Genomic DNA, 24,572 nt, shown 5'->3' with positions numbered 1-24,572 from the left:
AGGTGGGTTGCGGGGCTGGGTGAAAAAAAGCGAAGGGACAACAACTCATAGACACAGACGACAGCATGGTGATTGGCAGAGGGAAGGGGGGTGGGGGAGGTAGAAGAAGATACGGGGGATAAATGGCCGTGGAAGGAGACTTGACCTAGGGTGGTGAACACACAATACAATATACAAATGATGTGTTGTAGAGTTGTACGCCTGAAACCTATCCAATTTTATTAACAACCAGTGTCACCCCAATGAATTCAATAAAAAAGAAAAAATAAAACTAATGTTAGAAAGATTTATTCATTTATATCAATGTGATATTTATACCAAGGGTTTTAAATAATAGGTCTGCATAGTTTTCCAGAAGTGAGCCTGAATTTTGGGATTCTAAATTTGAATGTGGTATGTTATCACTTTTCAAATATTTTTACTGCATGCCAAGAACTGTTGTAATATTTCTGGGCGATTTTTCAACACCAAGTTGCTCAGCGAGTGAGGGTCATTTCTGAAATGGCAAAACAAGCAAAGCAGGACCCTCCCTTTACCTCAGTGTATCATTTCTCTTGGTTCAAAACCACTAAGACCAGGATGGTGGGTTCGATCCCATGTGGGCCAGTTAACTTCCCACCAGTGAATACTTTCCATATTCACATGAATGTGACTACTTCAACGCAGACCCATTTATCATGGTCAGTGGTACAAGCTTCATATCCCAGGATTAGCAAATGCAGAAAATAATACATTTTGATGAAAGCATTTAAGTTATTTGGCAAGGTTCCTGTTCTTTTTTTAATGCGGTGCCAGAGACATACCAACAGTGATATAAATGTTGCATGTAAGTTCTTTGTAAATAGTATAATTCACTTGGTACAGCAAGTAAAATAATTGTCAAACTCTATGAATTTCAAAAATGCAGAAGGAAGGAATAGCGTAAGGTTTAGAGCAAGACATATTTGGGGCCAACTTCAGCAGTGAGCTGTTGGGATGGATGTGAGTGACAAGGGAAGGGGCAGCAGCCAGACCTCTCTCGGTCGGTGGCAGGCAGCAGGTCGTTGTTATCCACCAGCTTCTCTCCCAGATGGATTTCTCCTGCTGCGGTAGTTAGGTCCAAATAGACACATGGAAGACGTGTAGGGTTTTCATTGGGAAATAATGGGCCGATCATATGTTTGAGAGGGATTTTGCTTGCAGCTGTGTTAACAGTACAGCAAAGTAGATTGCCGAGCTTTTAAAGCCTTGCACTTCTGTGCTACCTTGGGTCTCACTGGATCTTACCGGCGACTTGGAAAATGCCCCTCGGGAGAGTCTGTAGTTCGTTCCTTCTGCACCAGACAACCAGGTCCAAAGGATTTCAGCTCCAGAGTTAGAGAACTTGGAGGATTCTTCCGTGATTCCAGTGTTTGGTAAAATGGCTGAGAAGGTGAGGTGTGTTTCAGAGCTCCCCACCTGCCTTTGTAGGCATTTCCCTGGACACGCATGCACTGGGGGTTGTCCTGTCCCCTGGACTTACCCAAAATTATCAGACTGTGTTTCATTCTCTAAGAGCTTTTCATAATACAGTTAATCCAGTTCATTGTTTCTCCCAAATGCCTTTCTTCTTCCTTTCTGCATATTATGCACATTCTAACGGTGGAAGGTTTAAGCATCACAGCCACCTATAGGCTTTGGTGGCCTGCTGGTCTCCGCGTGGTGCTCCTCCAATCACTGACTCCCCATGTGAGGGCAGCCCTGGTCTCACATCCCTTGTCTTTTGATTTGATCATGTACTCAGGGTTTTTTTTTTTTTTTACTTTTTTGTTTTATTGATTTGAGAGAGAGAGAAAGAAACATCAATTGGTTGCCTCCTAAATGCATGTACCCTAACCGGGGATCAAACCCACAACTTTTTGGTATATGGGACAGTGCTCCAGCCAACTGAGCCACCCAGCCAGAGCTGATCATGTATAAATTTAGGAGAAAGGTAAGATCTCTAGAAGTGGAAACTGTACAATTTTCTATCAGACACAGTAAAACAAACAGTTGAAAAAGAGCATTTCAATTAAGAAAGAGTTAAGCTGGAATCCTAATTCCATGTCTTCCTAGCTGTGTGTCCTTGGTGATTTACTCATCACTTCATTGTTAACTGAAGAGCATAAAGATTTACCTAATACTTACTGTGTTGTCTCAGTGGAATAATATACATATAAGAAGCTTAGCACTAATATATAATGCAAACTACATAAGAAACAAAACATATAAGAAACAGTACCTGGCTCAGAGTAAACACTTAAAAAATTATTTCCTGAAAGTTTCCATCTTTGCCACAGGGAATAAATTATCAAAGAAATTATTCAAGAAATGATCCCAAGTTTTTTTTAAAAAAACATGAATATCTAGATGGAGAAACCCTAGTGAGTGTACATTACAGTGAAAGGAGAAAACTGCCAGAGATCATGTTCGTTATCCAATTTCACAACACCTGAAACAAAACAAAGATCCTAAAAGCTTCCAGAGAGGGGAAATATCATTCAAAAGATCACAAATTAGAATAGCATCACATTGCCCAAAGCAACACTGGCAGAAAAAGTGGAGGAAGTCCTTCAATTTGGGGAAGAAAAATGGGTTCCAACTAAGAATCCTGAATATACCTGCCTTCTCAACCAAGTGAGAGGACTGAATAGGCATTTCAGACCATCGTGATCTCAAAATTCACCTCTCCTGCGCCTACCTCTGGGGCCACTGGAGGGTGAGTCCTAAGGACAGGAGTAAACCAAAAACGAAGACGGAGGATACGGGAAACAGGGGAAACCACCCAGGAGGGGGGTCTCCAGGAACGTGCTAGAAGGTCCGGGAAAACAACGGCCATGCCACGGACCATGGTCACTGTCGTCCTGTCGGAGCAGGAGGGTGGCGGGTTCCCAGAAGAATGTCTCCAAGTGACAAAACTGATAGACTGCCGGTTGTGCATGAATGTCCTGGAAAGAGGTTTACCCTTCTGGCTGAGTTTGGGGTTAACTAGTAGCAGGTCTCTAGAAAAGTACGCAGGGAGAACAATGAGGTCATTGTCAACTCCGGGCCAAGGTAGTAGCGCTGAAAAGCTGCTGCGCAGCTATTTTGTTAATATCCGCCTCGTAGTGTAATGTGAACACCAAACACCCATCTTGCAGAGAACTATGGTGTACCTAATGTGGGTCTGAGGAGGAAGGGGATACGAGGAGACATGTAAGAGAAAAATCTTAGTTTTCTTGTAGTGGGAAGTTGATAGATGACAGGAAAAGTAAAAAAAGAATTAAGACTTGTCAGCATATTAGTTAGCCACGTGGAGGTCAATATAATAAACAGTTTAAAAGGTTGGAAGTAGTTGTCTTTGGGAAGTGACATTATAGATGAGGGAGAAATCAGGCAGGTGATTGCTTTTTTAAAGATTTTATTTATTTATTCTTCAGGTGAGGGAGGGAGAAACGTCATTGTGTGGTTGCTTCTCACGTGCCCCCTACTGGAGACCTGGCCCACAACCCAGGCATGTGCCCTGACTGGGAATCGAACCAGCAACCCTTTGCTTTGTGGGACACCTCCCAACCAACTGAGTGCTGATTGCTGTTGATCAGGAGCCACAGCAAACATTGCTGGTGCTCACCTTCTCTCCTTCCTGGGCAAATGGAAGCACACTGCTTCCAAGCACCCTCCCAGCCGGTCGGGGCCGTGTGACCAGCTCTGGCCTAGACAGAGCAGTGTGAGGTGTGTCATCTCTGGGCTCCAGCAGCGCGACCCTTCCACACCCTCTTCCTGTGCCTCAGCAACCTAGAAGGGACAAAGGCAAACCACAGTGCATCCAGCAGTCTGGAAGGCTTTTCTGTGTTCTGTAGAACTCTGACTCCTTCGCTCAGAGAGGAGAGGAGTAAGAGGAGATGGCAGGCTTTTCCAGATCTTCTAGGCTGTGCAGGCCTCGTGGTTACCGCTGCAGCTGCGTGGCTCTGCTGTTGCAGCGCAGGTGAGTGAGTGGGTCTCTGCTGCTCCGATTACACTTCATTTTTGGGCACCAACATTTGAATTTTATAGAACTTTCTTGTGCCATAAAATATATTTTTACTGCTCTCAATCATTTGAAAATGAAAAAAAACATTCTTAGCTCACAAGATGCACAAACACAGTGGACCGTGGCTCCTGGGCCTCGGGTGCTGCCCCTGCTTTGAATGTCCAAGGGCTGCGTGCGCAGAAGTGGATGGGCGCATTGCTGGGTTTAGAGGACAACACTGAAACTGAAGAGTGGGAGTCGGGGGGATTGATTTCAGCCTCAGATTTCCTCGTGTACCCACAGTTTCTACAAATCGGAGCTGCCTGTGATAAAAAAAGACTGCCTCGGGGTGTCCCTCTGTTTGCAGTGGTCACATAAAGGTGGGTGATTGCACCGGGTTGGACCTCACGACCCCCTTTGAACTCTTACGTTCTTGGTCCTGTAACACAGCTTCAGTGGATTGTTCCGAGAGAGCTGTTCTGATGTTCTCCACAGGACGGCCCCGTCCCATGGGATTTTGGACAGTTCTCAGGAAAAGTCAGACGTGTGCATCACCTTAGGTGTTGTAAACTAAGCATTTGCAGTGCCAGGGCTCACCCAGACAGCTTGCCAGCCTAGACGTGTTTGCACACAGCAGTGTCTTCTAATTTAAATCCAGTCCTAATTTCCCAACGTTCCCTAGCCTAGACTCGCTGAAAGTGTAGACTTCATTTTCATCTCATTAAACCACCTGGAAGCTGAACTCAGTAGGTAGTCTGGATGTAAATAGTCTGTCTGCTTCATTAAAATGTTAATTCCATGGATTTAATTTCCTTTGTAAAGTCTGCCACTCGTTGCAGGACACTATATGCAGATTTATTCTAAAGAAGACCAAATTGCATGTCTCATTTTAGTATATTTATTTCTCTAGATTTCTGTGCATTGCTATTCCTAGGAGTTGCTTTTGTGTTTCTAAGTATTCAGATATCTAAAATCTTTAGAGATATTTAAGGCAATTTCAGCCTAACAAAAATAAGTTCTGAAAGTAATTCTGAAGGCAGTTTTCCTTATCACCGACATACCTTCTGCTTTTTCCTCCCTGTAGCTCTGAAGCTCCATCTTTAAAAAAATAAAGATTAAATTGCAGTTTCAGTGAATGGTCAGAGTGAATCTAGATAGTGCCGGGCAGAAAAAATGGACACGCAGAATCTTTCATATCTTGTCCTGCCCTCTAAATTATCCTTTATGTTTTGAAAGTGCCAACTTAAATACAAGGTTCACATCTTTCACCCCCGAAATCTTAAATTCCGACTGGCCAGAAGGGAAGGTTAACCAAAAGAAATGGCCAAGTGGCGGCTGCTGCCCTGACCAGAGTGGGGCAGCTCCCATCCCAGTCAGGGCCCTGAACCCGTCATCAGAAAGGCCGCACTGCAGGGAGTTCAACGTGTGCCCAGACCCAGTGGGTAGCTTGGACGTTTTCTTTCACGTGTTTGCCAGTACCCTTATATCTCACTGAATTTCCTGGTAACTGTTCTCTCCCTTTAAGTCTCCTTTGCTGGCTGTCTTTCCTTTTCTGGTCTCCAGTGGAAAAGCCATTCCCCAAAGTCTGTCGCCTGCTTTTGGCCTTTCTCTCACGATAGTATACCTGTTTCTCCCTTCGACTGTACCTGCACGCCTGTGACTGCCCCTCTTCTCTGTCCTCCTAGGTCTGTCCGGCCTGTGTTTCCAGTAAGTGGAGTAGATAATTTCATTCGTGTCTGTCACCTCAAATATGTTCAATTCCAAACTCACTTTCTTCCCAACGTCTCCATTTCCATTTGCTCCGCGACTCCATCCTTATGTGCTCTCGAGCTAGAAATGTTCCAGGAGGTGGCCCGCAAGAGTTCATGTAGAAAATCAAACCTGTTGCTTTCGATGAACGCCAAGTGCTGTCTTGTACTAGGCCAGCTGAAGAGTTAAGGTTTTCTCAGACCAAGCAGACCCAGAAGAGTCTATTCCCATTAATAACGACCCAGAAATTACTGCTGGTCCTCGGTCGTGTCCCCTCAATTCCCACCAGAGCTCCACGAAGACGTTTCTGCTGCTGGTCACGAGGCCTGGGGGTGGGGGTGGGGCATTAATTCGATCAAGACTTTGCAAAGCATTTGAAGTTTTTATTAAAGTGAACGTGATTACTCTGAAATTACTCTTGGCCAAGTCATCACCCCAGGGCTGTTGGCTACACAGACCTTCCCTGGTTACTTTTTAAAATAGCTTAGCAAGCGGCATTCCCCTGTTTCCTGGGTGAGTGACTCGTGCCGCCTTCTTCAGGTATGTGACTGAGGTTCAGACGCGGCTGGGGCAACAGCTCGGATGCAATAAGAAATGAGCACCCAGTCTTCTGGCCAATCTGATACCAGTACCACTGACTCGTAATGAGTTAGAGACACATAGGTTTAAATTCATTATTTTAAGACAAAGTTTAATATAGTTCATTGACATTTCAATGAAAGTATTAACGAGGCCAAGACATTTCTATTAAGCCAATTATGACAGTTATCCATTTATTCAGCAAATATTTATTGATTGACTAAAATAAAATGTTCAATGAGACAGCATTGAACCAAGTGCTGTTGGACATAGAAAAGTATAATACTCATTACTCTTAAGAAACCTATACAGTCTTATAAAATTCTTGTTTGAGTTTATGGGTTTTCAAAAACAGTGAAGAAAGTCTGAGATTAAAAGCTTCCTGCTTCTGTATGATTCAGTGATGAATTTCTAAGGTCTGTGACTATTTTTTGAAGTCTCAAGTGTTAATTTGTATTTCTGTTCTCCTATTTGCACAGGAGTCTAGCGCTGATTCTGAGACTCCTTTTAAGGCTTTCTAAACACTAATGGGGTCAAGAATGATGTCTTCTCGGGGAACCCATCCCATCCCCAGAGCAGGGACAGCTCAGTTAGACTTTGAAACTGACTTTGACCTTGGCACTTAGGGCAAGATTCCCGACACGTACACACACACACACACACACACACACACACAGTTAAGTGAGAGTAAGTTGTACAACAAACAGTACATGGAACGAATTAGCCTTAGAATAATTGAGCTGTTTTCTGAACTGAAAGATACACCAGAATGAGTTTCACATTCACTTTAAATGTGCAAACTAGTGTTTCTGAGAGAGTCTTACTGAATTTACTTTTGCTATCAAGTTGCCTTTCCTAACTTTCTCAGTGTGCACAGTATAAGGTAGGTTACATCCAGGACTTTGAAGACAGACAAGTCAGAGAGACCACAAGTCACACTGTGATTCCAGCTGAGTCAACCGTAACAGTATTTCTGTGTCTATAGCGAGAAAGGGAAATATTGCCCCAAGAGTCACTGATGGATTTTCGTAAAAATGATGAACGGTAGCCACCCCGTGAAGGAAGAACTTTAGGCAGAGGTAAATGAACCGCAGGAGGATATTCATTTATATGGTCATTCTACTCACAAACCTTTAGTGTTCTCTGTCAGGCTGGGTATAAAAGATACTTAGTAAAAGAAAGTTTATTCATGTTATTAAATAGAAAATGTACTCTAAGCAACGTCAATTCACTGGAATAAAAGGTGACCTGGTTCAACCCAGGAATGTGATAGATCATACCAGTTCTCACTTTTTTACAGGTGGATGAAGGAAGCACTTAAAAATTCACCTGTGAGCCATAATTCTCTCAAATAGAATTAGGTTTTCATAGCCATACCTAGCAGAGTAATGGAAAATTTTCCATTTCAGAACCATATGCAGGAAAACATACCGTAATTCAGCCTGTTTCCAGCAGACACATTCTCAATTAGAACAGTGTGTCTCTTCCGCTGTGGGCGACTGTTGATTAATTGGTGTTTTGTTTGTAGTATGTTTCAGAAATGGAAAGAATTTCGGTTATATTTGCAGTGTAATTAAATTAAGATATTTAAGTTTGTCTAAGAGGCTTTTGCTGCCAACCTTAACATATTGAGAGACTATTAAAAAGATAATGTAAAGACCAATTGTATTCTTCCAGATTTTAACTTTGAAAATTGTGCTCATTGAGAATGCCAAGTTACAATTTGGGGGCCCTTGCTCCAGGTGTTTTATGCAATGGAAAGAGCTGACTCAAGCTTAGGAGGGAGGAAAACTGGCTTCTAAATTTAGACCTTTTATTCAGCCAGCCCTTAGCCTCTTTGAAAAATTACTTAATCTCTCTGATCTTCAGTTTACCAAACTGAAAATGAGACATGCTGAACTGGCTCCTGATATGAAATTCTGGAACCTAACCCCAGGGGTAGGGCTACAGTCAGTCTGTGAATCAGGTTGACTGGGCTAGAACCATCCCTCACCCCTAATGGCTTTGTAGCGTCAGACAAAGGCTGGAGTCCACTTGGGTCTCCAGATCCCCTCCATGGGGTTATTGCATTGACTAAAATAATACGAAAAAGTACCTACATACCGTTTGGCATTCTGTGTGTTTCTGTCTCTAACAGGTATTTCTGTGACTGGTATGTTCATAGCTGTGTGGAGAATCCAAAGATGAGAAAGACATGCAGCTTGCCCGTGAGGAATATATCATCTAATCCGAGAGATAGGACTTTGACATAAACACTTAATAAAAACTAGGAAAACGATAAGTGCCGTGGGAGAAGCTCACATAAAGAGCTGTGGGGTTTAGAGAAGAGAGACACGTGTGTGTCATCACCGGATCCCCGAGTTCTGGTGACTGGGAGAAAACGAAACACTACCTTGGGATGGTGCGTCGGTAACACCAGCCGTGGCGGTGTGCACGTAGGAAGTGCCCCGTGTCCCTCCCGTGTCACAGTGGTTTGTACCAGAAGGTAATGGATCCTGAGGGACTCACTGAGAAGGGCACGTTGTCCCCTCTGAAGTAGTCATGCCAAAGTGCCTGACTTAGATTTAGTTATGAGGACACATCGGAGGAGCCACCTTGAGAAACCACAGAACAGCTGTCAACATTAGTTCCTGGATTGATCCTGAACCAAAACAGGGATAATAGTGGAACAGTCGGCATAATTTGAATGAAGTTTGATATGTAGATTACCTAATAGCGAAGTATTGATATTAATCTGGTGTTGTTGAAGTGTTCCGTGTTTGTACAAGGTGCTAACCTTTGGGGAAGGTGGGGGAAGTTTACTGAAAGTCTTGTTAGTACTTTGCAACATTTTTTACAAGCCTGGAATTATTTCAAAGTGAAAGTTAAAAAAGAGAAGATAATAGATTCTTACATAGTATAAATTTTTCCAAGATTAAGATAGCTGAAGTAAAGATCTGTTTTAGATTTACATGTGAGAATTCGGGAAAGCTAAGTGGTCACCGCGGAGCTGTTCCTGAATTTTAAAGTATTTTGACAGGTTTCAGTTGACTTACAACTACAACAATGCACGTAAATACACCGAGATCTAGATAGCCTCGTCCCCGGGACCTGTATGCTGCACTTCAGGTTAGAGTAGGTTTCACTGCACGACAAACCATTCCTCCCCATCCTGTCCCGGGATGTGTGTGTTACGAACATTATAGCTCCCAGGCAGTGGGGCAGTGGAGGCTGACGCTGGGACTTTGCCTTTGCATGTTATTTTTGTTAGCTCTTTCTGTCTGAATATGCTGTTGCTTCAGTAGCTGATACAGAGTAGCTAATTTAGATTAAGGGGTTGGGGAGACTGTTATTTTAAAGGGGCTGATTTCAGTTTTCTAGTGTTCATTAATTATTTAAGAACATGTTATTACTTAATGAAGACCTCAGATTCAGAGGATCGAGTTAATCACACTCCTCAGTTGACAGAACATTATCTGTCATCGGTCTCTGGCAAAGCTTCTCTTTGGTTTGTGGTTTGTTCTTCATCCCGCTCCATCCCTGTTCTACTCCCACTTCCTCCCCTTCCACAGGGAGTCATTCTGATACATTTAAGGTGCATCCTTTTGCTTTTGTGAGTTCCTATAAATTTTTGTTTTGTTTCATGTTCCTACGTTTTCAAGTTTACATAACTAGGACTGTTATGAATCTTGTTCTATTTCTTGCTTTCTCACTTAGCATTTTGCTTTTAAAATACATTCACATTGTTATGCGTATTTTTTTTAAAGATTTATTTATTTGTGTATCTTTAGAGTGGAAGGAGAAAGGGAGAGAAACATCAATGTATGGTTGCCTTTTGTGTGTCCCCTGCTGGAAGTTGGCTTGCAGAGAACCGGCCTGCAACCCAGGCATGTGCCCTGACTAGGAATCGAACCACGATCCTCTGGTTTGCAGGCCTGTGCTCAATCCACTGAGCTACACCAGCCAGGGCTGTTATGCATATTTCTAATCCTTGGCTTCCTACTACTGCCTTCTCCATGGTGTATCCTTTCCACCTTTCAATTATTGAGGCTCCCAAAGACACCCAGGTAGCCGCCAACTTGTACCATCATGGAAGAACTTGCAGTAAACATCTCAGAGATGCTCTCCGCACCTGTGTGATAATTGCCTTAGTGCGCATGCCCCAGAGTGGAATTGCCAAGTCACAGGATTGGGTCACTTCAATTTGATCAGCTCCAAACTACTCTCCAAAATGGTTATCCCCCTGTGAACTCACACTAGCAGTCCAGGAGGGTGCCTTTGTACCCCCTTTTCTACCAGCATTTGGTATTACTCAGTTCCACTTCTTGCCAGTGGACTTTGGGTAGAGTAATGCCGTGTTGTTTTGTTTCTGTCTGATTACCAAGGATTTTCATGTGCCTGTTAGGTTTCTGGGTTTCCTCTTCGACGTTCATGTGGAAAATAGTACAATAATTAATACATAATAAACTTTCACATACTCACAACTGGAAACCTACTTTTGCCCCACTCTGTATCTTCCAGTTTTTTATGGAGACTATTCCAGCGATGCATTGACTTGCACTAACTAGTTCGTTTGTGTTCTAGATATCAGTCCCTTGTTTAGTGTTACACATTGGAAGTGTTCTGTTAATCTCTTACATATTCATTGGACAGAAATTCTTAATGTGGTCAACATCATACATTTTTTTGCCTTATAATTTATGCTCTTAGAGTTCTTTGTTTTTTAAGAAAACTTTTCTTGCAACTTGATCGTCAAAACAGTCACCATTTTCTTCAGTCGATTATCTAAGTACCTTTAATGTAAGTTTTTGTCCATGTGGTTCCCTCCTTTAAGTGTGTGTGTCGGTGGTGCGGGCCCAGCTTTATTTTTCTCCAACACTGTGTATCTAGCAGTCTGTTCTTCCTTCACGGATCTGTGATGTCACCTTTGTTGTCTAAGTTTTTTATACCCATTAGAATGGCTTTGAAGTCTGTTCTGTTGTGTTATTTTTTTAAAAAGATACACTCATAGGATGTTTGTTTTTCCATAACTACTTGGTTTTCCTAGAATTTACTCAGTGTTGAAGTCCCTGTTTCTTCTGCGTTTCAAGAAACTAGTTTAGGTATGCACACTCTCAATCAGAATTGCGACCTTCTCGCTTGGTGAGCTGGTAGGCCTTTCAGCCCACAGTGACCCTGCCCTTCTCAGAACTCATTCACAGCACTGTTCTGCTACACTCACGTCACTTCTCAGATTTTATGTTAACTTTGATCATTTCACGTGTTATTACATAACTTTTCGTAAGTTTAGGTCTTGTGTTTGAATGGGAGTATAGACTTCCAAAGTGCAGGGACCTCTTTCCGTCCTTGACTCCCCGTGGTAGCTGCAGCCAGTGCAGGATCCGTGGTCGTCACTGTCACTGTGGTTCGGTGAGCACTCCCCAGACTTTTCATCAGCACCTGTGATTTGCTGCATTGAAAGCGCCTCACAGAACTGTGAGCACATAAGGGCAGCGACCAGCTTCCGAAGGAGGTAGGTAGCCAGACGCCCGGCTTCTCCACGCACGGCTTGGCCACAGCCATATCTCCTGCAGCAGCCTGCTTCTTAACGACCGCAGTTTGTTACATCCGGATTTCTCCATATTAAAATAAGTTTTAATTTACCAATTCTTTTCTTCTTTCCCCATTTATTTTTAATAATTGCATTTTATTTAGTTTTCCATAATGAACCAAGTGAAAATCGGTTGCGGTAAATAAATCATGTGCAGGAGAAAGCAATACATTATCATTAGGATTCTGCTATCATTTAATTAGGCTTTCCATTATTGAATCGGTGTCTCTGGCTTCTCCTGGGCTCTGACTAATCTCGAAACAAATCCTTCTTTGTGGACAAATATTAGCCTGTAATAATTAGAGTAGTCATCTAAGCTAAGGCTTTTCATTAAATCTCTTTCTGATTAAGATAGCTCCCCAAGTTCAGACTGATTGAATTTCGTATGATTTATCCACTTTTGTATTAAAGTCTGCTTGGAAATTGTTTTTACGGCAGAGGATTAGGAATATTAAGACCATCTTTGTGGTCACAGATCTTTTTTTAACTCCTTGGACTTGACCGTTTTTGCCTCCTGACCCATTTCCTTCCTTCTGCTTTTCCTCTGGTTTTCGATGACGGGCACTGAATTCCGTTCATGGCCTTTTCCCTTCTCTCTCAATCAGTTTCCCCGCATTCCTCCCTTTATTTGGCCTAGCCGCACCACCTGCTCGTACACTTTTTAGCCTTTTTCTCCTGACCCCTTTGTCCAGGTTTTTGTTTTCCTTTTTTGTCCGTTCCTCCTTCTGCCTTCCCCACTGTGTGTGTGTGTGTGTGTGTGAGTTTGCTGTACTCTCTGCCTGTGAATGACTGAAGCTGCGTGAATTGATCACATGAAGCCTAAGTATGTATTTGGACTTGCTACAGCCAAAATACACTGAAACTAGTTTTTGTGGGCTATCGGGGGAGTCCACTGTGAGCAGAGAGGGTGAGTGGACATCCTCAATCCAAGAAGAAGGGGAGTGCCAGGCGAGGGGAGGGGCATTCCCGCATCCTGAACTTCCTGAGGCCCCCCCAGTTCCAGCTGCATTCCTGTAGGTGCCAGGCTCGGGAGGGCAGTGGTACGCTAGGAACCTGAGTCAGTGGTTGGGCAGAGGCTGACGAAGGTGTGTTGGGGTCAGGACTGGGAGCTGTGGACCTCAGACCAGGTCTGGCTGAGACTCTGAGCATGTCTGCACAGGGATAGCGGGGCTCTGGGCGGCCTTGTTGGTCAGCAGAGGGGGCTGTCGATGGACCGGTTAGGAGGCCGAAGGGACTGATAGGGTGGAGATCTGTGATGGAGGTAAAGCTGCGGGGGTTTGCTGCGGGGGTTTGCTGCGGGGGTTTGCGGAGGAGACTCCCAGAGCAGAAGCGGGAGGGTGGGCTGTGTGAGTGAGGTGGCCACTCCTGGTGGCAGAGCACGTCTGCGCTGATGGGAATGCCAGCTCTGGAAGAGTGCTTTCCAGCCAGTGGGAACCCTGTGTTTCTCAGGGACAGAAAGGAAAAAGTAGCACAGTGGAGAATGACCAGGTTTTCGCTGAGGAATTGGTAGTTCTATTTAAAGCCAGGCTTTTGAGAACTGGTGAGGAAACTCAAGCTCCTGCGGAGGTACCTGACGGAAAGAGGGGGCTGCGTTCCAGAATGCACAACGAAGTGTCTGCTGTCAGCGAGGAGGGATGGAGAAAGTACTCGGTACTGCATTCAGACTTCCAGTTGAAAAACAGCATTATAGTTAACACGTCAAATCTGCCGTAAACTAGAAAGTATTCGAGCACCTCTCTAAGGATTTGTAGTCCTTATCCCAGTTCATCGTCAGATCCCTGTGAGGACAGGTATTGTTATTCCCTCGCCCTGATGGGGCTTAGAGTGCGCACGTCAAGATCATGGCCGATAGGGGGCAGGACCGGAAGCTGTCTGACTCCACCTTTTGTTCCGCAAGGATCTAACTGACACAGAAGGAAAAAGGAGTGTTCCTGGTGGGAAACAGTGGTGTTTTCTCTGACAAAGACGACAATGCTGTTTGAGCCTTATAATAGCAGCTGATTTAGGTGGCTCATGCATGCCCTTTTATTCTGAAGCTTGGCGGTGTCTTATTCATTGGTATTTTTGTCTAAATATATCCAAATCTGTCCATTCAAAGCTGTTTCCCAAAGTGTACCGAGTAGTGCCGATTCATCATGCTTATTAGCCATCTACTATTATTATAGTAGTGTTAATTATAATAATAATTATTATTATCAGTGTCAAAGGGTTACAGTGAATAATTGTTTAGTTACTCAATCCAACTTTTATCCCATTGGGGTAATTTTCTTTTTTAATCTTAAAAACAGTGCACATATCTGAGAAACATGCTAACCCCTTACCCGAGTGTCCATCATTTTCCTTTCATGCAAAGCATTCTAGATGACATGCTGCTTTATCTAAAACTAGTATGTTACATGTTAATGTGTAGTCAGATTTATGGATTCGGATGTGGCTAATAGAAATTTTTAATTTCTAATTTTTTAAGCAGCTATTAAAATGAGATGCAAAAAATTACATTTCAGCATACATTTAATTATGGAATGGGGAAAATTTCAGTTATCAAAATTTAGCCCAAGATCACTTTGGGCTAAAAACAAATTTAAGAGTTTACAGTTCTTTTACTCTGCCACTGAACTATACAGTTGGCTCTGATCTTTAGCAGCCGTGGGCAAACCAGGGTTTCTTCCCTTGGTCCTTTCATTTTGAACACACGAATGTGTCAGGCTTTGGCCATCTCCCACTCCCAGGGAGCTTTTCTCATCGGGCGGGACCCTTCCAGTAACACGGGCTCCACCTGGGGTGCCGGGAGACACTCCCTCCTTTCGCCTTCTCTTGGTTAATGAGACAGAACGAACGTATTCAGAATCCCCTCAGCCTCAGTCCCAGACTAAAGGTTAAGATTTGACACACAGGAGTTGAGCAAGTGCTTGTTCCGTCCCTCTGGGAAGGAAAGAAAAGTCCCAGGACCCCAGCGAGCATGGTTGTCCCGACAGGATGGCGGACTTACAAAGTAGCAGTGAAATATGAGCCTTTCCACATACGCATCAGAACAGAACAGATCCAGTCGGAGCCTCGGATAAGCAGGTGACCAGTGCCCAGACGGCATTGGATTTGTAATTTAAACCATCTACAAAGCAACGATCGATCGTTTCAAGTGGGTAGCTTTTACTGAGGGTAGCCACTTGATTTGCATATTTAAGTCAATTATTTTCATACTGAAAGCTTTAAAGACAGTATAAATCCTTTGCAGTTGCAAGGATTTTCTCTTTTCTGAATCTATTACTGCCTCTTTTTGGTTCCACTATATATTGGTAAATGAATAAAGGCACATCTCAGCTTTTGAATGTTCATTTCATCTTTGTCACTTAAATGTGAACCAAGCCCTGTCGGCCACGCCAACCCCTCCCCTGATCACCTCCTAGGAGGAGGCTAACTGGTCTGGTGATGGCTTCCTCCAGCTGGAGGCCCTGGGGCCAGGGGGTCACCGTAGGGTGAGAGCAGAAGTCAGCTCTCCTGCTCTCCTGCTTGCAGAGCAGAGTCACCTGTGGCTCTGTGTGGTCTGGAGACCTTTGTTTGAAAGTTATTCAGACAGCTGACTGGCCCCTTTGCGGATAAAAACCTTCCTCCATTTCCTCCTCTTTGGCTCTGGTGTTTCTGCCCCCACCTGCTCTTCATTTCTTGCCTTCCTGCCTTGTGACGACCCTCAGGTCACTCTACCTGCCTCTCTTGTTCTTGGTCCTCTCTAAGCCATTCTTGTCACTGCCCTCAAGGCAAATCTTGCTAAAATGAAACCATCTGATCCCTTTTCTGTTAAAAATCTTGAAGTGGTTCTGCACCATCTGAGGGGCTTCTCTACCACCTTACAGCACTGAGTTCAGACTCTTGGTGAGGGCCTTTCCTGTGTGCCTCCAGCCTGCTTTCAGGCTCTGCGCACGCAGGGAGGCACACTCTGCCCCGGGCAGCCTGCTCTCTCCCTCCTTTCCCTGCCCCTCACCCGTGCTCTGTGCTCTGTTCAGGGCTCTGTGCATGCCTGTCTCCCTGGTTGGGTCCCAAGCTCCTGAGTGAGGTCAGGCCCCGCTCTTTTTCTCCAGCACCGAGCATGACTTTGCTGGAAACAACTCCAAGTAATGTATCTGCGCGTGCTAAGGATGATGGTGATAACCGGGTCAGGGTCTTACTCCGACTTCCTGTGGATATGTTTTTAAAAATTAAAAAAAATCACAAACTTTTCATGGGTTTCTGACCATTTCATCAAGTCGGATTCTGAGTTTTTCTTTCCATTAGCTGTCATGGTAATATTGGGTTAAAAATGAGAAAGTTTGTGTTTTATTTGGAGAGAAGGGTGTTTGAATAGGGGCCTCAAAGCATGAATCCTATTGGTGTAGAAGGGTTGGCCCTGTGCCCTTTTCTTTCTGTCTGGGATCTGACTTGCGTGCTTATTTAGCTCTAGAATGCAGGTTACTGCTTCTGTAGATGAAGATCGTTTCTTTCTGAAGGTCCCCGTGGTAACTGGCAAGCAGATGAAAACCCCCAAGTGACGGGCCAATACTGACCCGAGTGCCCAGAACAACGGTATCTATAGCCCTGCCTGCTCCTCAGGGCTCACACTGTTCCGACTTTTCCTGGTTCTGGTCCTGCCTTGCAGTGTGAATCAGCCCTGCTGCCTTTTCTCTCTTCCGAACCCAGGCAGGAACCTCGATGCCGTGCACGACATCACGGTGGCCTACCCGCACAACATCCCGCAGACGGAGAGGCACCTGCTGCAGGGGGACTTCCCCAGGGAGATCCACTTCCACGTCCGCCGCTACCCCGTGGACGCCCTGCCCGCCGCCAAGGAGGACCTGCAGCTCTGGTGCCACCAGCGGTGGGAGGAGAAGGAGGGGCGGCTGCGCTCCTTCTACCAGGGGGACAAGGGCTTTGGCTTCACCGGGCGGACCGTGATCCCGCCGTGCAAGTCCGAGCCCAGGGTCCTTGCGGTCAAATGTCTCTCTATCCTGTACTGGAGCCTGTTCAGCCCTGCAATGTGCCTCCTCATCTATCTGTACAGTTTTGTTCGGTGGTATTTTGTCATCACCATCGTCATCTTCGTGCTGCAAGAGAGAATTTTTGGTGGACTGGAGATCATCGAACTTGCGTGTTACCGTTTTTTACACAAACAGTCGCAGCTAACTGCAAAGAAGGATGAGTAAGATCAGGTTCACAGCGTGACAAGCTAGGGAGTACTTGGGAAGTGTTGTAAGCCTTTGTAAACCAAGATGGGTTTTTGCATGACTGCGTCAAATATTTCTTACTACCGTCATTATCTGTTAAAGATATTTTGCACTTAGTTTTGTGGGAAAATACTGCTACACGCATTTTTCCCCTAAATCTCTGAATGTAATTTCAATACACATAGTGGGGAGCAATCACTATGACATAAGTCGGGCCAGAGTATGCTTAAACAATCGCCAGGCTGTTCACAGATGAGGCACACACAAGATTTTCCCAGGGGCTCTGTCCCATTTCCTCACCAACACCCAGCCCGGAGGCAGATCTGGGCCCGGGAGCACCAGCTCAGATGCTGGCACTAGGCTGTCCGAGGTCAGGGTGAGGGCCCTCCTCCTGCGCCCTCCCTCCCTCCCTCCCTCCCAGCTCCTCTCTGCCAGTCAAACCACCGCACCCTTCCTTATGACCAGAAACCAGACATCTCTTGTCCTTAAACTGACCGAACGTTTTGACAGGAAGTCCAGCTGTGCCCTTTTCTCACAAGGAAAGTAAGACCTGGACACCTCTCAGGGCTGCCCCAGGCTCCCACTTGGAAACCTTAGTTTGAAGTTTTAAAGGTAGGAATTAAAACATTTTAGTTCTTCTACTTAATCTCGCATGCCTAGTGCTGGCGTCTTGACGGCATATGGGCAGGTGTAACCCCTTCTGTGTTAAAAACAGTAAAAACCACGTGTTTTTAAAGGAAAGCATGGAACATTCTGTTATTGCAGTCAGAACCCCTCCTTCGAAGTTGTGTCTTTTGAAACACTTCTGTGAAACCAGCCCGAGAAGGGAGGTGAGTGTGTTTTGTCTGTGCACACGGCACTGTCACTCCCACCGCTAGGGCGGCGACCGAGAAGCAGCGGCTCACCCTGGCCAGGCCGCCCTCGCAGCCTCTGCAGCACCCCCCCTGCAGAGCAAACTGACGCAAAAGTCGGTCCTTCTTTTCTAACAACAGGGAGGGAGTCTCACTGTTAGCCCCAGGCTTCCTCCTTAAGTAGTAAAATTTAAACATGTCTGACCAGTAGTTCACCTCCGTATTCCTGTTAGTTGGAGTCAGTGGGAAATCCAGCAAGCCAACAGCACCAACCTCCTGCTGAGGCCCAGAAACCGGGCCACGCTGCTTTTTTGGTGACGTCATGAGGGTGCTGGTCAGAGCAGCAGAAGACCCGAGGCCGTTAAAGTCTTAGCTGTTAGCAACCCTGCGGCTGTACCCCCGCTTCACCCGGCCTCAGAGCCACTTGCTGCTTCGTGCAGTGCTCGGGCATGAACGCCTTCCCCTGCGTTACAGCTCATTTTTGCCCCACACTGACTTCCCCCACAGTGAAACGCGCGTTGCCGTGAAAGGTAAGCACTTTGAGAGATGGACTTACCGGGCAGCTTCTTTCAGAAAGTGCTGTTTTAGGCAGTTGCTGTTGACACACGGCCCCTGTTCGAAGAGGACTAACTAGTGCTTCTACCCCACGCACCAGCTCACAGGTAGCTGCGCCCTGCAGGCTGTTTGTAATCCTGCTGGGAGCTCCTAATCAGTTATTAGGTACATCTGCTGCAAATGCAGCTGTAGGACTCTAGGTTTTTTAGGGTGTCTTTTTTATGTTAATTTTTTCTGAATAAAGGAGGTTTGTAATTTAGGTTTCTCTTGGACCTCCTTTGGTTATATTTGGAAACACAGAACTAGTCTCAATACTAGTCAAGACTAGGATTGCATGTGTCTGGGACATGGGAGGAAAACTGGGCCGTGCCCTGCAGGTGTTCACGCTGCTGCCCGCCGCCCTCCCTCCAGCCTCACAGTTTGGGGTCTGTGCCCTCTTCAGCTGTTGGAGCTAGAAGAAGGGAAAGCCTTTTCTTTTTACAAATGTTTTTTGACCATGACAAACATGTTTAAGATAAAATGCAAACTTTTTTTTTACCTACCCCAAATTCATAAACACTAATACTGGGGAATAGAGAGAGAATGTACTTCCTATAAAAATTAGAAATAATGTCAAAAAGAAAAAAAGTTGCTTATGTGATTTCCGGTTATTTAAAAAAACAAAGAAATAATGCAGTTCATGATCTGAAAGCTATCTGAAGTCGATAAGAAAATATCGGGAATTGAGTTAGCTTCAGCGTGGTAATGGGCCTCAGCAGAGACCCCTCCATGCCTTCCCGGGCCCTCACTGCAGACTCAGCAGGTGCTGGACACACACTTGACTCCCATCAGGCCTTTGAAGGTCAGCTCATTGCCCTGTGTCCGCCTGCTAAATCTTGACCGTGCGGGGATGTTTTACATACAGTGAGTGTGGTGCATGTAGGACCTGAACCCCCTTACACTGAAAACAGGGGCCCAGAAGGAAGAGCACCAGACGTCTTTGATGGAACGAGCACTAGGGACTGGGAGATTCGGTAGGAGAACACGGCAAAAGACTAACAAGAGAAACACATGACACAGCCTCTCATGTAAAAGTCCTACGAAAACCCTTCCCTGTTTGTTACACGGTTAAAACACAGATGGGGGAAACAGCAGCCTCCCGCTGAGTCACTGGGAAATTGGTTCCTTCCACAGCGCCGCACCTGAAGCCACACGTGGGAGCCAAGCCGGGACTGCGCGCTCTGGCCCCGACCACCACGCCCGCACGCTTCCACTAGAGACTAAGTGGAGGAAGCCTGGCGGTGTTCAATTGTTTACACTTCTTTATATAAACAACGTGCTTTCAGTGCCTTAGTTACAGGTCCCTTTCTTTCACTTGTTCCCAGAATTGTGCAGCATCTTTCTTAGGTAAGAGTCTCCTTGCTGCCCACGGGGAGCGGTTCGTGGACCGCTGGGCACTGCGGTAAACACTACTTCTGATGCCAGTTGGAGAGGGGAGCACAGTGCTGAGGCAGCGGCCGCTTTAGTGCCATTCGGTGTGCTGTCCAGAACGCCGAGGGTCTCGTCACGGGGGAGGGCTTCAGACTGGACATGGCTGTCAAGTGGTCCTGTGCCGACCTTACATTTTTATCTCAGAAGAAAATCTTAGTTTTGGTCATTTGTCTTTTAAAGGATCATTATGTGCAAAACACCAAATTTTAAAAATAACTCACAGAACGGCCTTAGTTTTCAGTGTCCACTGGTCCNCGGTAAACACTACTTCTGATGCCAGTTGGAGAGGGGAGCACAGTGCTGAGGCAGCGGCCGCTTTAGTGCCATTCGGTGTGCTGTCCAGAACGCCGAGGGTCTCGTCACAGGGGGAGGCTTCAGACTGGACATGGCTGTCAAGTGGTCCTGTGCCGACCTTACATTTTTATCTCAGAAGAGAATCTTAGTTTTGGTCATTTGTCTTTTAAAGGATCATTATGTGCAAAACACCAAATTTTAAAAATAACTCACAGAACGGCCTTAGTTTTCAGTGTCCACTGGTCCGTTTGTGAGTTGTGCTATCTGTAATGTAAACCCCAGAATAAAGTGTAGCCGATTGAATAGAGTTTACTTTTATGTGTTTGGTGTGTGGTGTTTCAGCCTTTGCAGGGATGATGGTCCTACTTTGTTTCCATGCGTTGTTCTAGCCTTAACAATAGGCAGTTGTCCAAAAGCTAGTCAGTTAGAACCCTTTCAGAGATGCATTTTTAGAAAGTGTCTGAGCAAAGAGGGAATGTACTGCCTCCCTAATGGAAGGTCCAGAGGTCACAGCTGAATTCAGGGGTAGTGAATATCATCAGAACTTGACGCCTTCCCTCTCTCAGCTCAGCCCGAGCTCAAGTTCACGGCTCCACATGTGTGGGGATCTCATGGTCACATCAGCATCACTAGCTGTACGAGGTAAATGGGGGCCCTATGTACACTCCCTCCCCCTGCTACCAGGGGCTTGATCTACAAAGCAACTCTTGAACCCATACCTGAAAAATGCATAAAGATGTGCTTAGCAAACAGACACGTGCACACAAAAATCATGGAACTGAGGGGTAGCAGGATATGATGCCCCAAACCGTGTCTGTAGGAGCTGAGGGCACACCAGTCCAAAACAAGCCGCTTTGGTATATTATTTTGAGCTGTAGGCATTTGAGAAACGGGAAAGACTGGCAGAGGCTTTCGCTGATCTCCACTCACCTGCCTCAACTAGATGGCTCCTCCAAAAGGGATTTGAGCGCCATCAGTCCCGTCCTTGAGTTTCATCAACCAGGGAAGACTGACGCTGTCGCAGGAGAGGAGACCCGAAGTCGACACCACACTGAGACACACTTGGTCACAAACCACCAGACCTGCCATATCTTCCAAGGGCGCATCCATTCACCTCTCCTAAAAGTCACCGACTCGCCCCTGAGAGGCCTACTTCCCCTTCCCCTATTAAGATGGAATTTAATCCTGAATTTGATGTCACCTTGGGGAATTACTCATTTCTTCTCCAGTTTCTCCCATGTATACCTGTGGGACACATGTTAATAGACTTCTGTTTGTTTTTCTCTCGTTAATCTGTCTTTAATCACAGGGGCCTTGAATCAAAGAGCTCAGAAGGCCAGCGGGACAATTATTTTCCTCCCCTACGTTACCTATTCTTACAGGCTCTGCGAGGCTCCACTGTCTTCTGGTTCTGCAGCAAGCACTTGGCTTGAAAGGCACTCTGTGGGGAGCCCACAGGGTCACACTCCTGCAAAGGGACAAGGGGGCCAGAGGAGCACAGAACTGCAGAGCCCGTGTTGAGGACTGGCCCACTGGGCTGGCAGGATTTCTACATTCCGTTCACACAAGGAGTGAGAGGAGAGCGTAGTCTGTGTAGCTGGCTCCTCGCTGGCCTTCCACGTCACTCATTTTACCCGTAAGTTTGCACACAGGGCTTAGGCGCCTCCCTGTGGAGGGTGGATTTACGATGAGGGTGCATCCAGTGCCCGTCAGAAAGCCCTGGGAGGTGCACAGGTGCTGCTGTGAGCACGGACAAGGCTGTCCTCACGTGGAAACGATTTAAAGTAAATTACTAAGAGACAACTCGGGCGTCTGGGCTGTGCTGACGTGACTTGCAGGATCCACGTGTAGCCTGACGCCTGCAGCCCCTTCAGCCCTCCATCCTCCCAGGTTCAAGTCCAGTGGGAAAGAGCCAGAAAGGCTGCTTCTCAAGTGGCACAAGAGAAATCCTAAACTGGGTTTCTGTGCTCATTCCCGAACTGCTTATTTGTCCAGAAATACAATGGGGGTTACTCACTGCTCCCCCCCCCCAACCAGGGGCAAAGGGCAAGAGAGATTAATTTCAAGGAGACTGTTAAGGTCATTTTAAGAAAATAGGATGAAATGATGCAGATGGCCAGATGTCCATGTCAACTCTGGAACTGCCCAGCCCCCCAGTGGAGTCTGGAGAATATCGGCGTGGCTTCCACAGGGTTCCCGACCCCTGCACAGTGCGCCACAAAGCAGCTCCGCAGTTCTCTCTCCATCGACACTGGGCTGCGCACAGACAGCCTCACCCACAGTCGGTCACCTGTGTCCGTCAGCTGTACCCTACCTATCCCAGCTACTCCCCAACCCAGCCCAGCCTTGGACCCAGGATGTCCCCAGGTGAGGTGAACCTTTTTGTACCAACACAACGGACTGAGCAGATCTCGTCATCGCCCAAACCTCGTGTGCCCCACGCCCTCTCCCACCTTCGCTCATATCCCTCACCTGTGAAAGGTGCCTCCTCCACCAACCCCAGTCTAGTCGAATCCCGCTTTCTCTCTGGAGCTTTTCCTGACCGGTCCAGCTTGCAGTGTCCTCCCGTCGTGGTGGCACTCCTGGGCAACTCCCGCTGGACTGGACTGCACTCTGTCTTGTGTTACAGTTGGGTTTCAGTCTTGTCACCTCGGCTGGATGATAAGGTTCTGGACAGCGAAGAATGTCTCACGTTTCTCTGATCCCAGTGTTCAGCCCAGCATCTTAGTCATTCTTCTTGCACAATAAATTCTTAACAGTGATTCCCTGGAAGTCACTCAGAAAGGGGTCCCGTTCTAGCCTAGAGCTGGGTGCAGAAATTTACAAATTAAAATAACGACAACAACAAAATGGAGATGCAAACCCATCCACCCCTCAAACACAATTAGACTTTTTTTTTAACAAGAATCAAATTATGTGTGACTAGTAATATGATTTACCAAAATATATTAGTCTATGAACTTTTAACAGTAAAAACTTGGCTCAAAATGTGCTTAATTCTTTGGCCTCCCTGCTCACATATACACTTTCCTTCCCTTCAAAACAAAACAGTGAAACAAACAAAAGAACCCCACAACGCTGTTGAAGAAGCAGCACCTTGTAGGTCTGAAGCCAAGCAGACAGAAATGAAGCAGGTAAGTAAGAGTGGATGTCCTGTCCAAGGCAGAGGCTTATGTCTGGTGCCAAAGTGCAGGTGCCCCGGGGCTGGAGGCCCCCGGAACACAGCTGGCCAGCAGAGGGCACCAGCCCTGGGGCTACTCTGTCCACTGCACATGGCTAAGTAGGAGTTGCCTACAGTAGCTGGTGGTGCAATTTCCCGAAACCTTTGTAAAACGACAGATGACCACACCCACAGTGGGATTTTCCGTCCCGAGAGCTGGCAGGAGGCAGGAGCTGAGAGAGATTGCATGCTTGTTGTGAACGTAAGTCGCTAGCGCTTGGGAAGTTGGTTACAGAGCAGCGGAAAACCCAGACACTGTGCTTATAGTGAGAACTGAAGGAGATAATCCACTGGCCATGCACAGCACGGCACGCCCGTAGTGCAGCTGCTATTTGTATCGTGGCGTTTGGTAATTGTAACGAGGCATGGAATACGAACCCTCTCACTGTCCCCACACAGCCACTAGTGAGCCACAGGCAGACAGTTTGCAGTTTGCAAAGCACTTTCTCAGACTTTCTCCACAGTGTGACAGCATGAACCCCCAAAGGGTTTAGGGGCATCCATGCCCAAGATGACTCGGCTCCTAAGTGGCTGAGGCAGGATTCAAACGCACAATCCCATGTTCCAAGTATCCTGCCACTGAACTCCAAACACGTCCACACATGCAACAACGACTAGTCTTGGGAAGAAATGCAACAGTGTGGAGGCGTCGCAGTCCTTGACTAAAAGCTGACTTGGGATAGCTTCCTGACTCTGTGATCTTAAGCCAAATACCCAAAGCTGGCCTTAAGTTCCACCACTGAGAAATGGAGGAAATGCCCAGGAGCTAGCTTCCTTCCATCACAAACTGCTGTGAGATTCGAATCAAAGAATGGGTGGAAAAGGGTAAAGGGTTTTCGGCAGTCTTCTGTGAAGTTCTTCCACAGGGTCTGGCCCCTTCCCATCCCTGCAGTGGACCCGTGTGCCCCGCCCTCTGAGCATGTGGTGTCTGGGAACATCTGACCCCTGGCGGTGACCCTGGGATGATGGGTGCCATGGGCCTCAGTCACTGGCCAGCCCTTGTGCAGGGGAGTGGTGGGCAGAAGCTGCCCATTGTTCTGCCTAACAACACCCCCCTTTGGACATTGGCAGGCCCCACTCCTGGCTCCTACCCTTGACCTTCATTTAT

The 24,572-nt window shown here is 46.3% G+C and overlaps 1 protein-coding gene across 1 annotated transcript in view; it reads left to right on the top strand.

The window, feature by feature from the left end:
* The window catches only part of LCLAT1 (lysocardiolipin acyltransferase 1), a 150,818-nt gene extending 130,620 nt beyond the window's left edge, over nt 1-20,198 (top strand). The window contains exon 6 of the mRNA XM_037066642.1: nt 16,551-20,198. Coding sequence (XP_036922537.1) covers nt 16,551-17,053 — 503 coding nt within the window. The 3' untranslated portion in view covers nt 17,054-20,198. The remainder of the gene's footprint in view (nt 1-16,550) is intronic.
* Nucleotides 20,199-24,572: the final 4,374 nt, after the last annotated feature.

The sequence above is a fragment of the Sturnira hondurensis genome, unplaced genomic scaffold, assembly GCF_014824575.4.
Source record: "Sturnira hondurensis isolate 20B ecotype Veracruz unplaced genomic scaffold, ASM1482457v3 Scaffold0016663, whole genome shotgun sequence".
Classification (NCBI taxonomy): domain Eukaryota; kingdom Metazoa; phylum Chordata; class Mammalia; order Chiroptera; family Phyllostomidae; genus Sturnira; species Sturnira hondurensis.
Note: the sequence above shows the minus strand (reverse complement) of the source record. Positions and strands in the feature narration are given on the sequence as shown.